General features: G+C 35.8%; 3 protein-coding genes across 3 annotated transcripts; all 3 read left to right on the top strand.

Moving 5' to 3' along the window:
* Positions 1-1,652: 1,652 nt before the first annotated feature.
* Positions 1,653-5,264, top strand: LOC121786472 (glucan endo-1,3-beta-D-glucosidase-like). Its single transcript, XM_042185115.1, has 3 exons — positions 1,653-1,791; positions 1,864-3,162; positions 5,037-5,264. Exons 1-3 carry the CDS (start codon positions 1,725-1,727, stop codon positions 5,075-5,077), a joined length of 1,407 nt encoding a protein of 468 aa, XP_042041049.1. The 5' UTR covers positions 1,653-1,724; the 3' UTR covers positions 5,078-5,264.
* A 2,309-nt stretch (positions 5,265-7,573) lies between these two features.
* Positions 7,574-8,386, top strand: LOC121786588 (VQ motif-containing protein 22-like). Its single transcript, XM_042185222.1, has one exon. The coding sequence runs from the start codon at positions 7,644-7,646 to the stop codon at positions 8,154-8,156; it is 513 nt and encodes a 170-aa protein (XP_042041156.1). The 5' UTR covers positions 7,574-7,643; the 3' UTR covers positions 8,157-8,386.
* A 779-nt stretch (positions 8,387-9,165) lies between these two features.
* LOC121785740 (choline-phosphate cytidylyltransferase 1-like) lies at positions 9,166-12,197 on the top strand. Its single transcript, XM_042184160.1, has 8 exons — positions 9,166-9,425; positions 9,909-10,022; positions 10,324-10,419; positions 10,915-10,957; positions 11,074-11,229; positions 11,376-11,456; positions 11,541-11,651; positions 11,717-12,197. The coding sequence occupies exons 1-8, from the start codon at positions 9,250-9,252 to the stop codon at positions 11,900-11,902; spliced, it is 963 nt and encodes a 320-aa protein (XP_042040094.1). The 5' UTR covers positions 9,166-9,249; the 3' UTR covers positions 11,903-12,197.
* The last annotated feature ends 3,132 nt before the right edge of the window (positions 12,198-15,329 follow it).

The raw sequence follows: 15,329 nt of genomic DNA, 5'->3' as shown, positions 1-15,329 counted from the left end.
AAAATTTATCGGGATATACGTACGTAGACGAAGTCGACTATACGAATTAAGAATAAAAATAAAATTTAACTTTAAATTAAAATACAAATTAAAATAAAAATTAAAATTAAACACACTAATTTAAAATTAAAATTAAAAGTACACACTACATTGAATCTAGTACAAATCACTACCAAGTTTACGCAACGCCTGCTGGGCGGCCTGGTGTTGCATCTGTTGAAGCATAGCATTCCAGTTGTCTCTCCACATATTGTTCATTTCCGACCCAAAATTGTAGTGAGAGAAATTTGTATAGATGTTGTATTGGAATGGTGTGAAAATAATGAATGGAGTGGGGTGTATTTATAGGTGAATTGAAGTGTAAAAAAAAAAAAAAAATCGGAAAATCGCCAGCCGCGGCGGTTGTCCTCCGCTATAGGAGGCGCGCATATAGGCGCGGCTATAGGGACGCACGCCGCGTCCTCGCCCCGCACGCGGCTATCCCGCATCCGCCGCCTCCCTCCCCCCTCGCCGCGTCCACCTCCGAGGCGGACACCCCCCTCACTATGATAGCCGCGCCTTTCTCCCCCCTCCGCCCCCAATCGCGGCGACCGCCGCGGCGTGTCCATAGTGGACACTCTTAAAGTTATCTTAAATTCTTAATTATAGTTTTCTAATACCTGAAAATTGAAACATAATAACTGAACTACTACTGTATTATATGCATAAATATAATTAGTTTTGGACAATTTATTTTGCTAAAATATTATAATTATAATAATTTTAATTTCTTACTTTAATGAAAAAACTAATATTATTGCCTAGTTAATTACATGGAGTATATTTGTTGTACTCCATTTCTTATGCAGCGAAAAAAATATTGCTCAATCGATCCTATCTCTACTATAAATTATATAATATGGTTATCTTAAAATTCTGAAAGCTACATAGTCAATTGGTGGCTATAAATCAATTGTGAAAATATATTTATATCTAGTTTATAAATTATAATATGATAATGTTAAAATTATACTACTCCACATCAGTATATGTAAGCAACATTGCCTTATTGTGGCTATGAATAATTTATGAAGATATATTTATGAGGTTATAAATTATAAATTTGATTCTGTTAACACGTACATGAAAACTGCATAGTCTTTTTGTCGTTATAAATAAAATGTGAAGACATATATTCTTGTTGTGGCTGTAAATAAATTGTGAAGATATATATTTTTTTAGATTTTGAGGTTTGGTATTAAATAGTCGAAGATTACTAGAAAATAGCAACTTAAATCGTGAATGTAGTTAAAATCTGATTAATCACATTTAAAATGAAGTTTCTCATTTATTTATTTTATCATTATAATTAATTTCAGAAGTATAATATAGTACTCCACGTTCTAAAACATGAATGAGTTAAAAGATATACTGAAACGTAAAAAAGAAACTGATTAATTATTACGATCCATTATTTGAATGATAAACTAACTATTGAAATATAAATAAAATGTCTTTTCAATGACTGAATATACTTTTCAATTAAATTTCTTCAATGAATAATCCATTAATTAAAATATTCGATAAAGGTAAAATAAAAATGACTATGTTAAACAAAATTAATATTAATATAGAAATTCTAAAAATAAAATTAAAACAAAATAAATCCCCCCTCCACCACCATCTTCCCCACACTCTCCACTCTCACTTCACTCCCTCTCTCTAAACCAGAGAGAAGAAGCTCAATGCATTCACCATCCGCATCAATGGCGCCAATCTTCATCCTCCTCCTCTCCCTCCTCTCCGCCTCAGGTAAAAATCTCTCACCACGCCTCACATTTTACACACACAATTCACTCACCTATCTCAATTTTCCCTCCACAGACGCTGCCACCGGCGCGATCGGCGTCAACTACGGCCGCATTGCCAGCAATCTCCCCTCCGCCTCGCGCGTCGTCCGCCTCCTCAAATCCCAACGCATCGACCGCGTCAAGGTCTACGACTCCGACCCCGCCGTCCTCAAAGCCCTAGCCGGCTCCGGCATCAAGCTCACCGTCAACCTCCCCAACGAGCTCCTCTCCTCCGCCGCCCGCCACCCCTCCTACGCCGCCGCCTGGGTGAAGAACAACATCGCCGCCTACCACCCCGCCACCGCAATCGAGGCCGTCGCCGTCGGCAACGAGGTCTTCGCCGACCCTCACAACACAACCCGCTTCCTCCTGCCCGCAATCTACAACGTTCAAAAAGCCCTAGCCAAGTACAAGCTGGATGGCGTCATCAAAGTCTCATCCCCATTCGCCCTCTCCGCTATACAGAATTCCTACCCCGCCTCCGCCGGTTCGTTCCGCCACGATCTGGTCGAACCGGTCATCAAACCATTACTCGAGTTTCTCAAAAAAACCGGATCTCCTCTCATGATAAATGTTTACCCCTTTTTCGCTTACGAATCCAACGCTGACGTCATCCCCCTCGACTACGCGCTTTTCCGCCCCAACACCGGCGTCGTAGACGCCGGCAACGGCTTGAGATACTTCTCCTTATTCGACGCGCAGATCGACGCCGTATTCGCGGCGATGTCCGCGCTCAAATACGACGACGTTTCAATCGTCGTGACCGAGACAGGCTGGCCGTCGAAGGGCGATTCGAACGAGATCGGCGCCAGCGTTCCAAACGCCGCGGCGTTCAACGGAAACCTAGTCCGGCGAATCCTCAGCGGCGGCGGAACTCCGCTCCGTCCGAAGGCGAATCTGACGGTTTTCCTCTTCGCTCTATTCAACGAGGATCGGAAATTCGGACCGACGTCGGAGAGGAATTTCGGTTTGTTCTACCCGGACGAGAGGAAGGTGTACAACATTCCTCTGACGGCGGAGGGGCTGAAGGGGTACGTGGAGCAAGCGGCGCCGCCGCTGAGCGACGGGGAGAGGATGAAGACGGGGAGCGGGGAGACGTGGTGCGTCGCGAAGGGGGAAGCGGGGAAGGATCAGCTGCAGGAGGGTTTAGACTTCGCGTGTGGGGAGGGAGGGGCTAACTGCCATCCGATTCAACCGGGATCCACGTGTTTCGATCCTAACACGGTGGAGGCCCACGCGTCGTATGCGTTCAATAGCTATTACCAGAAGAATGGTCGCGCCACGTCAGCCTGTTTTTTCGGTGGGGCCGGCTCCATCGTAACGCAACAGCCTAGTGAGTTTTTATTTCCTCGAATTAATTATTCATCAAATTGCTACTAATGTTATTGCTGTTGAATTTATAGCTGGATGCCATAATAATTGATTGTTTCAGTAATGGGGCATACAAAATGTTGGGCTCAGTTTCTGTTATCCACTACTGTTGGATCGCAATAAATGAGACCAATATTTATACAACTAGTTATATAAATCAATAGTGGGATCCAAATAAAAGCTAGTCCATATTATCTTGTTGTCAATTGAATTGTGGTTAATCTTAATTTTCACAAGTATTAATGGATTGGTATGGGCAAAATGAGGGTCAGGTGAAATTATGGAAAAATGAGATTAGTCATTGTTTTATAGAGAATATTGGAGTTTCGAGAGCATAGATTGTGTTGTGTTTATAGGTAATTTAAGTGGGCGTAGGTTATGGACGTGGGGGGAGGAGTGGCTGCTAACATGTGCGGGGGGTGAATAATGGTGAATGAGGTGGTGGCCCACTAGCACAAGGAAAAGTAGTGGTAATTGAGTAGCACGTGATTGACGGACACACATTTTCTGACATGTCTCATTGTCTTGTACTACTACTTGAGTCTTGACTCTTGAGCCACCCATCTAAAAGGAATACGTTTTTGTTTATAATAGTAATAAATAACTAAATTTTGTACACCAAATAATTGTATAGTATTAGTATTTGATGTATTAATTATATATTAAAATAATAAATATAGTTAGTGAATAAGTTAAAAAAAACTTGATTAGTTTTTAGCCTCATTTTAACTTTAATTTTATGGAGTATTTGAATTGTATTTTTATTGTTTTCCAAATTTAAATTAGAGTACGTATTAATTATATTTTATGGTTCTAAAAACGTAAAAAAAATTATACACAAATCATTAATGTATTACCATAACATTATGCACATTCTATGTACTATATATGCGCTTATATATTTTAATTAAATGCATAAATAAACTGATTTTTTATCAAGTAAACTAGTTTTGGTTATACAAAATTTGGTGACATAGATTTATTGTTTTTTTTGTGACTAAATTTTGTACAACCAAATAACTAATTTTATGCATTTAATTAGAACATATGGGCGCATATATAGTACATAGAACGTGCATAATAGTCATATATTAATGATTTGTGTATAATTTTTTTACTTTTTTTAACCATAAAATGTAATTAATGCATACCTTTAATTTAAATTTGAAAAGCAATAGAGAGACAATTCAAATATAAAAAAAATGAAAATAAGGCTAAAGAGAGACAATTCAAATATTAAAAAGAAATGAAAATAAGGCTAAAGACTAATCAAGTCTTTTTAACTTGTCCACAAACTACATTTATTATTTTAATAGTATATAATTGATACATTAAAATGCTAATATAACTTTATTCAGTTGAACAAAATTTGGTTATTTATCATCACTTTTTTTTAAGAGTATTAATAAACAAAACATTAGTTTTGAAGTATTTTTATTTGTAACCTCTATATTAGGGTGAAACTACACTTTTAAACTAACAGTTTCGGTCTAAATAGATTTAAAGCATGTTATTGTATTCTTGCAAAAAAAAAAAGTTGAAACCCCACCCTCAAGGGCCGCCATCACATTCCTGTCCAATATTATTGTAAGGGGTGTTCAATTAGGATACGCAGTAACCTGTTAAGATGAAGTGCCGTAATCTACTGTCTTGCTAAAAGCTCAGGCCTCGCACTTATATTGACTTCGTGTATTGATTCTCAGAGACTGAATATTTATTTTTCAAATCTAAAGTTTCGGATTTGAAAATAGAATAATGCTTTGACTGAATATTTATTGATTTTCTTTGATTCATTGAAGTATTTTGTTACTCATGTATTCTTGGTTCTTCTTGTAGAGTACGGCAAATGTGGGCTCCCCTCTGGAAATGAAAATTGAAGAGAAGGAAGAGAGGGGCAATGAAACTAGAGCTCAAGTGAATTGAGAGTACTAATTTAATTCCATTGTAAGTATAATATTATATTAATTTGCTTTTTTGGTTCCTATAATTACTACTAGAAAACTAGTGTTACATAAGTGCCCCAATCAAATGGACTTTGTTAACTAGCTTTTCCTACTTTTCGTATACTATTTCTTTATGTGCAATGCTAACACCAATAATGTGTTATAAAGATTAAATTATATAATAAAACAGTAGGAGTATATTTTGCCTAAATTTTTAACTAACAATCTTTACTTTTACATTATATTGTCTTCACCTTTATAAAATATTTTACATTATATTGCAATTTACTATTGCAATGTTTAAATATCAAAGGCATACAATGAATCTATATTAGTTACGAGGCACATGTTATACACATGATTTTAAAAGATGTTTATTGTGTTAAATAAAGAGTTAAATAATAGCAATGTAAGGATAGTGAAAATTAAAATAATTACTCCATTCTTTTTATTGAAGATGATCTATTTTTCTTTTTAATTTATCCTAATTAATATTACTGAAAAAATGTAAACATATTTATCTTTATTTTATTCCCATATTCTTATTTTATTTTCTCCACTTAACATATAAAATAAAGCCGCATAAAAATCTCGTGTCACACAAGGGATGAGTCATTTTCCTTAAGACGGAGTGAGCAGTTTTTATTTTCTGCCAAAAAAAAATACTAGTACGACATAGTATTTTGTAGATCAAATTAAAAAGAAAAGTCATATATCTGTTCCATTTAAATACTTACGTAGTTACGTACTACAATTAAACACAACATTTTAGTATCTTAATAGTCTTTAACACTATAATTTTGTGTGGGTGGATATAATGCGACTGCATAGTTTTATTGTTACTATAAATAATTTCAATTTTCCCCTGTTTCATCCAAATTAAAATTTTACTAATATTATTATAGCGAAAATGGAATTATATTTCTCTAGCTTCACTGAAATTACAAAAATGATTAAGTTCGACAATAGTAAATCTACTATAATTACTATCTAAGTTAGATATATGACCTTGAATGCAAAAGCAGATATCTAATATTGAAGGAGAATTGTAAGGATAAGAATTTGACATAAATGACAAACAAATTTTTTTTTTAGGATAAATGACTAACAAAATATTACGGTTAGTTAATTAAACTCTTCAATATTTTGGTAGTAAACATGTCCCAAAAAATTGTAATCACATTCCTTATACCCCTAATTCCAGTTACTCTGTTATATAATTTGGTCAAAGAGAATTCGGTGAAAACTGAATTGTACATTTGAAATTTCATAAATAGGCGTCACTGCTGACGTGCCACTGATGTTCACCCCTTTCAATATCAGTTTAATTTAAACTTGAATTATTCCTAATTTTTACTATTACTAATCATCGTAGAGAAGATTACATGAATTCTCTAATTTGATAAAATTAAAGTTCTAATCTGCGTCGACTCGAATAGTACACATATTAACACACATCACTCTCACCTTACATTCTTTGTGGTTTATAAGTTGATATTAATGAAGATAATCTAAATTACTAAAATATTAAAGAAAAGTCATTGCTTCGACTAGTCCTACAAGTTTCGATCTGAAAATATATTGTTCCGCATCGAGCAAATTATATTTTTGTAAAATACTCGTCTATATTTCATATTGAAACTAATATATGAGATTTGAGATATAATTAAGTTTAGTCATTATATTACTACTATTATTATTATTATTACTATTACTATTATTATTATATTATTATTATTATTTCAAATTGATTAAAGTTCAAAATTAGTCAATAGTTATTGATGACATCGCCGATGGTGGACAATTCATCGGCAATTACTGATGATGGTTAACAGTGTTATCCACGGTATAACAAAATGACCGTAGTCCTTCGCTAAAAAAATTACCGACAGAAATGGAAAATTTTTGTTAGTAACACTTTTATCAACAGAAAAATAGGAATTACCCACATATATTTTCGTCGATAAAGTTGTTTTTATTTGTTTAATGGTCAATCACGATTTTAAAAATCCAAAATTTGTCTTGTATATTTGCACAAAAAAATCTATTTGATCCTACACATTAAGTGTTTTAGCTTTCGATGCTAGATAATATGTTAAGGTCTATATTTAACTCATTAACAAGGTAAAAACGTGGCTGAGCGTTTAATTTTTAAATAAAAATTATTAAATATGAATCAAAACATGGAGTATTGTTTAAAACCAGAAGCTACCACACCTAACTTAATCTGTAGATCTAAAAGTAGATCAATTTTAGAGTTTTAGCTTTTCAAAATTATAATTTGCACAAAAATTCTTGTTACGTATACCTAACATCATATATGAGTTATATCAACTTTATAACTATATACTATTAAAATAACAAAATATAATCGTTCTATATAATGTAACATAGAAATCAAACAAGCGTAACCCTCAATAAATACTCCTAACCACCCCACAATCAACTATTCAATCTTCCCCATTTTATCAAACATAAAAAACAAGGTATAGAAAAAAAAATGTCATATCCTCACGATTGGATGCAACTCAATTTCACCAATGAAAATCAAACAAACACCCCTCCGATTGCCACCACCACCACCAACAACAACACCACTACCGCCGTCGCCGCAAGAAACAACATTCCGGCCGCCTACGAAAGCCACGGAACGAGGCCAATCCGGCGGCGTTCGAGGGCCTCACGGCGAACCCCCACCACCCTACTCAACACCGACACCACCAACTTCCGCGCCATGGTGCAGCAGTTCACCGGCAGCCCCGCCGCCACGCCCACCGCCGCGCCGGGCCACCTCGTCAACGCCGCCGGGATGTTCGATTTCACGCAGCCGTCCAATTGGTATGATCAAGGGAGAGGAGCTCAATCTCATGTCCCATATCCGATCCATATGCAGCCGCGCCACGTGTCCGCGGTAGCCGACATGCATGGACGCGGCGGAGGCGGTGGCGGTGGCGCTCCGGCGGAGTCGTCTTCGCCGAATGAAAGTCGTGATTATGAAAGCTACATGCTTTGATCAGCTGACTTTTCTTTTATAGGTTTTGTAAATTCTTTTCTCATACAAATAATGCTGGCTATTTTTGGCCACTTTTTTTATTGAATAAGTGGTAATTTATACTAGGATCTTTCGAAAAATTAATTTCAATAATATTTGATCCGAATTGATACTATGTGATAGTACGGAGAGAAAAACATTAAGTTTCCGATTTTATGCTATGTTTTAATTATTTATATTAAATGTTTTCTCGATAATATGCTTTGTTCAAAATGTTTGTAAATGATATGAACCGGAAATTCTTTGCAGCTTGACTATTGACTCCATTTCACACTCTAATTTTGTAGAATAATAATCGGTCGCCTAGCTATCATATTTATAATTTCAAAATCTTATTTATTGTAATTAAGTAGTATATATTTTAACTTTTATCCCGTGTCAAATAGGCATATTTTAATTTATTGGTGCTAAATATCATTCTCCATCCATTCATAAAAATAGTCTTGATCGTGGGGGACACAAGTTTTAACATAAAATCGACAAAGTAAGAGCAAGAAAAAAAGTGATCAAAGTGTTGCTATTGTAAAATAAGACCACCTTATTAAAGAGAAAAAATATACTTATAAATAGATGAATGGTGATGTTGGTGGACGGTCGAAATAACACAAATATGATTATTTTCATAGACAAGGATAGTATATTTCAAATACTTTTACTATTAATGGAATTAATTTATATGTTTAAAAATTTAATATTAATTATTCATTCAAAAATTTTAATCAGTTGAACTTGTGATGGTCCTAAAACACATTTTACCCAAATTTTATACTCCAATTAGTTATTTTCTTCATAATTTATGTGGTATATACGGTTTTTGATTTAATTATATAAAATCACTCAACCAAGAAATTACATATTTAAGTTAAAAAACAAATGATAATATATTAAAATTTTCCAAATTAAGGAATTTACTAAGATTTTCACTCTCTTTTATCTGCGATTAATAATAAGCGAGCGTATGAGGCATGAAGCGGTAATATCGGAATGATATCAACAAATTAAAATGCTGAAGTTATAATCACAGGTAGAATTAGATTTAAAAAAAACGGTTGCGATGGGAGATAAAGTTACCGGAAAAGCAGAGGAGAAGCAGCGGCGGACCACCGCCGACGATGCTGCGGGCTCGAAAAACGGACCTCCGGTTGATCGCCCCGTACGCGTCTACGCCGATGGAATCTACGATCTCTTCCACTTCGGCCACGCTCGTTCCCTTGAACAAGCGAAGCTTTCGTGCGTTTTTTTCTCCTTTTTGCGCTGTTGTTATTTTCGCTCTCATTGATTCAGTTTGCGATCGTCTAATTTCGTTTAATTGCTGAGAAATCCGCTTTCGACTGTGATCATTGATTGTGAATTTTTTTTGATGATTGTTTCCAATTTCGATTACTTTCGGCTAGTGAATGAAATTTTTGTTTCTCAATTTGTGTTGTTGAAGGGGAGAATCCGAAACATTATATTTCAGCTTTTTGTGAGCATTGTTTCCAATTTCGATTACTTTCGGAAATTGCATGAAATTATGGTTGCTTGATTTGTGTTGTTTTAGGGGAGAATCCGAAGCATTATATTTCAGCTTTTTACTTCCGTTTGCATTGGAGTATTATTTTGAGATGAATTTATGAATGTTTTGATCAAATTGATGTTAAGCTATCAGGAGATGATGCCTAAAAGCTTTCTCTCTATCAATTATTAGTCGAGTGGTGATACCTTTCTCCGCAGGTTTCCCAATACGTATTTGCTGGTTGGATGCTGCAATGATGCCACTACGCATAAGTACAAGGGAAAGACTGTTATGAATGACGCTGAGCGATATGAATCCCTTCGTCACTGCAAGTTTGTTTCCAAATCCCTAGCTCTTCGTGTTTATTTTCATATGTATGTCTTGTTGGTGATACACTGGATGATGCATTATTAATGCTAATCTGGTCAGCCGCTAGATTGTGGTTCCATTATATGCATCTATTATGGTTATGCCATCTGGATCGAGTTTCATTTGGGTTGCACGCGTGTTCTAGAAGTCAGATAAGTCGAGGGAATAGCTATAATTATTATTAGTATGCCTACGTCTAAATGCTTGGTTGCACGAGATATCCTGTAATTTAACATGTTAAGTTTTTCTATATGACAATGGCAGGTGGGTGGATGAGGTTATCCCTGATGCTCCGTGGGTTATTAATCAAGAGTTTCTTGACAAGCACCGTATCGATTACGTGGCTCATGATTCTCTTCCGTAAGCCTTTCTCATCTAGAAACATCCTTTTCAGGACAGGAATTTGACACAGTTACTAAAAGTTTCTAAAACTATAGACTATATATGGTTCTATGATTTGTAACATTTGTTAGATTTATTAGTCGAGGCTGTAGCAATTTGATGCAGAAGTGATAGTGTCTTTTGAGGTCTAATATTAATGTGCCAGGGATTTACAATGGATATGAGACTAGATCAGTTGAAGTTCATAAACACTAATACTAATGGCTACAAATATTAGTCTTCTAAACCTTAGTGATCATGCTAAACATATATCCCCTGCTATGCTGCCAAACAATCTTTTTGGTGATGTCCGTAAACTTTTCAACATTGAAGCAAAATTTAGTGGTTTTGACACACCTAATAGCTGGTCTTGTTGTTGTTGTGAACTAGTGCATAAGTATAGTTGAAAACGTGTTTGCACTTCCAGTAACCGAGTATTTACTCCCCTAGGATGATGTAACCTCTTTTTTTCAGTTACGCAGATACTAGCGGAGCTGGAAATGATGTTTATGAATTTGTAAGCATTGCTTTTGTTCGCATATTGTCCTTTTGGTTTCGTAGATGTTGATTGCTGATGTCTTTTTAGCACTTCGGAAGCCTACTAATCATCTTTTACTTATCTCTAAAATTCAGGTGAAAGCTGTTGGACGATTCAAGGAGACTAAAAGGACTGACGGAATTTCAACTTCAGATGTCATTATGAGGATAGTGAAGGATTATAACCAATATGTGATGCGAAATTTAGACCGTGGGTATTCAAGGAAGGACCTTAATGTCAGCTACGTTAAGGCATGATACTCTTGCTCCTGTTTTTCTGTCATCAATTGATTTAATGTACCTCAATTCGTCTATCTGGTTACGTGCCAAAGGGATCAGTGGTATTAGTTTTCAGTGAGGCTGGCGTTTTTATGATATCGTTCTTTTCACATTGGCAGGAAAAGCGACTGAGGGTGAATATGAGACTGAAAAAGTTGCAAGAGGTTGTCAAGGAACAACAAGAAAAAGTGGGAGAAAAGGTAAACTTTCCTTCAAATGGAAAAGTTGGATTATGACCGCCATTTGTTGTTGCATGTTTACATTTTAACATCTTCTTCTTTCAGATACAAACTGCAGCGAAAACAGCCGGTGTGAATCCCAATGTGTGGGTTGAAAATGCTGATCGATGGGTTGCTGGGTTTCTTGAGATGTTTGAGGAACGTTGCCATAAAATGGTAAGCAGTACTGTTATGGATTTGGATACATGGTCCAATTTTTAATCTTCTGAACTTCTTCTCAGGGGACGGCCATTAGAGATCGTATTCAAGAGAGTTTAAGGGGACAGCCGGCATTGGAGTATGAGACCAGTGAAGAGGAGGAGGATGACGTCTATGGAGATGATGAGTATTACTACGACGGTGGAGGAGACCTCAATGACGAGGAGGAATACTACGAAAGTGATCTCAAATGTGATGACAAAACCTAAGCAAAATGATTTGTAAGTTAAACTGTTGGTTGCTGCAGCAAGGTACAACCTGCATACTGATCAACTTGTATAAACTTTTCTAGGACTCTTTCTTTGTCTTGTCGATTTGATAGGTTGTTACTGTATTTTGTTCGTTTTGTTTTTCGTTCTCTAAAGCCATTCTTTCGTCTAGAACTCGGCCTCTGACGAATCATATAGTTTTATACTGGTAAGGTTGGAAAGGAAACTGTATATGCTTACGAAACTTAGTTTGTATTTGGTGTTTATGTTAATTTGCGAAGTTGTAATTTCAACCTCTTTTGATCTTTGCTAGAAATCCTTTTTAACAAAAACTCAGCAAATTATGTTGCATTCATGACTCCAATTTCAAACTCAAGTTTTAGTGTTACATTTATTTATTACAAATCAATAGTCTGTATCAATTTGTCACGAAAATGACTGATGAATTCATGAGTTCGAAGCATTGCTCATCATATCATCAATTAACCTCTTGAAAGAAGCATATGAAGATCCACCTTCAACCACAGTCATCCTACTCTTCTCCTTCACCTTAATCCCACTCTCCATCACCTCCCTTATCCCTCTCTCCACCTCCGCCGCGGCCACCACCGATCCGTCCCCACTCCTCTCCAAGTAGCTCAGCGTGATCTCCACCGCCAGCCCCAACTCCCTCACCAGCTGGAACGCGTTCTCATCTGTTGCTCCGAGTGCAAAGGCCATGTCGCCACGGGCACGCCACACCAGAGGCTCTCGAGCACCGAGTTCCACCCACAGTGCGACACGAACCCACCCACAGCTGGATGGGATAACACCTCCAGCTGTGGTATCCACCCCACAACCTTACCCACTCCACTAGTTCTGTCCAGGAACCCCTCCGGCAGGACTTACCCAACAGCGCCATATGCCGAATCCACGACGAACGATCCCAACGCATGAGGCTCGAGCTCAGCAAAAGTGTTGCCTTCCTATAATCACGAGCATAGTGGCTCCTAAGGCCGAAGCTCGGATCCCGAGTCCCCGAGCGCGCAGACGCTCGTCGTGGAGGGTCTGGAAGTGGAGCACGGCGCCGAGGAAACTGGCGGGAGAGGTGAAGAAGATGTAGGCGGAAGAGTAGAAATCAGATGAACAGAGAAGAAAGTAATAAAAAAGGAAGAGGAAGAGGAAGAAGGTTTAGAGTTTGAGGGTGGATGATGAGCTTCGCAAACTCCAGGATTTGCAGGTGGGCCATGGGATCAACATTAAAAACTCTCTACATCTCTCCTTAGTCCTTTGCTTTCTCTTTAACCAACTGCAGCAGCTGCTGCTGGGCATAATTTAACCTACTACTACTTCACATACTACTTACTCCATCCTTTTCACTATATTTTTTATTGTTATTGATTTTCTAAAATAACAAAGCTAGGTAGAGTGTTTCTTTAACTGCAAATGTTGATGAATTACATAGCGGGAATACATACATATATATATATATATATATATATGAGCTATAAGAATCAACTTGAAGACTAACTTTATGTATCGCTCAAACTAAATAAATAAAACTCTATTCGGAAAGGGAATATAATGATCCATTACAGTAGCCATTTTATTTCTACTACTTGGCCTCACTTCCACCTTATTCATTTTACAAGGTAATCTCCTATTGCATCATAAGGATTCTACCGAAATAATTGTCTACTTATATGGAGTATATATTTGGCTTGAACTTTTTTTATATGAAATTACAAAGACCTGGATTTAATTTGTACGGACAAAATCTGTATAAGTACCACTCCCTCTGTCCACAATTTTAAGAAATGTAATAGAAAGTGAGTTAAAAAGTTATTGAAGTATGAGTCCTAATTTTATATACTACTCCCTCTGTTCGGCAGTAGTGAAGCCATTTTGCCAATTTGGTACGTTCCATGTCATTTCATTTTCTAGCAAAAGTCAACACATTTCTTCTATCTTACTTTACTCGCTCTTACTCTATCCTCTCTTCTTCTCTCTACCTTTTTTCCATTTCTTACTTTATTCGTTCCATATTTAACTCACCTAACACATTTTTTCTTAAATCACGTGCCGAAAAGAAACGCATTCACTATTATGGAAAGGAGAGAGTATTATTTTTAAAATAAAATATAAGTGAGATGAGTTAATGGAATGTGGTATCCATTACCAAAAGTAGTACAAAAGTAAATGAGACACTTAATTGTGGACGGACGAAAATAAAAAACTTGAAACACTTATTCGTGAACGGAAGGAGTATAAAAAATCAGTATATGCACATGCTAATATGCATACAATGAATCTGAATAAAAAATTACTAAAAATGCCAAAATCAGAAAATAATCTCACAAATGGTGGTTGCAATATAGGCCGGGGAGATCGTTTAAGGGTCAAAAACATCGTTTTTATTGTTTTTCCGGCGAGTATTTTCATTTGTACAGATTTAGCTATATATTGATTTCAATGTGTGATACATGTTGATTGTGCTTGTAATATATGTTGATCGTATTAATTATATAGATTTTTTTTATTGTGTTTCTAATGTATGTTGATAGAGTTTTTAACTTATAATGATTCAATTCTTAACATATATCGATTGAGTTTTTTTTAACATATGTTGATTTAGTTATTGTGCTGATTGAGTTTTGTACATATGGATCAAACTAATAATTTAACATGAAACACGGTTAGACAATAATTTTAAGACAATTCAAAATTCCACTCACGAAATTGAATTTTTAATTGGACTGAAAACAAAGGGTATATAAATCCCTATTGGGCTCAGAATTCTACTCTTAACATATTAATTGTTTTTGGGCCTAATCCCCAAATTCATTTCTCGCCTCTCATCACTTTTTAACAAAGTGGACCTATTATATGTTCAAAACGATTGATTCTTTTGTAAATTGTCATAAGAATCAATCGAGTCCGTACAAATTGAAAGGTAAATGAACAAATATATCGAGTCCGTACTATTATGCACTTTTAATACGCTTATTTATAGGTGACATACATTAGAAAATTTCTGATAATTATTTTTATATAATAACTATCCACAGTTATTCTAATAATTTTTAGTTTAGATATAATATTGTATATGTTGAAAACGATTGATTCCTTATGTAAATAACTACGGAAATGATAAAATTAAAAAAACTATGGAAATGACAAATGACTAAATGAGGCACGTGAATAATATAGAAATAAAGGCATAGGCGAAAAATCAGGAAAAAGCCAAAATACATGATTTAACACTGCCAAAAAGGTTGACGATGACCCATAAATTTCTAAAATCGTGAAGCTTTTTTGGGTCATAGTAAATAATTAATCAAGTGGGCTTCAATGATTCATGTCTGTACGATGTTACTAATAATTTGTGCATTTGCATCAAATCTCAAGTAAAAAAAAAAGCAAAAAAAGAAAAATTAAAGCCATGATG

The sequence above is a fragment of the Salvia splendens genome, chromosome 22, assembly GCF_004379255.2.
Source record: "Salvia splendens isolate huo1 chromosome 22, SspV2, whole genome shotgun sequence".
In the NCBI taxonomy this organism is placed as follows: Eukaryota; Viridiplantae; Streptophyta; class Magnoliopsida; order Lamiales; family Lamiaceae; genus Salvia; species Salvia splendens.
This window is presented reverse-complemented; position numbering and strand designations above follow the sequence as displayed.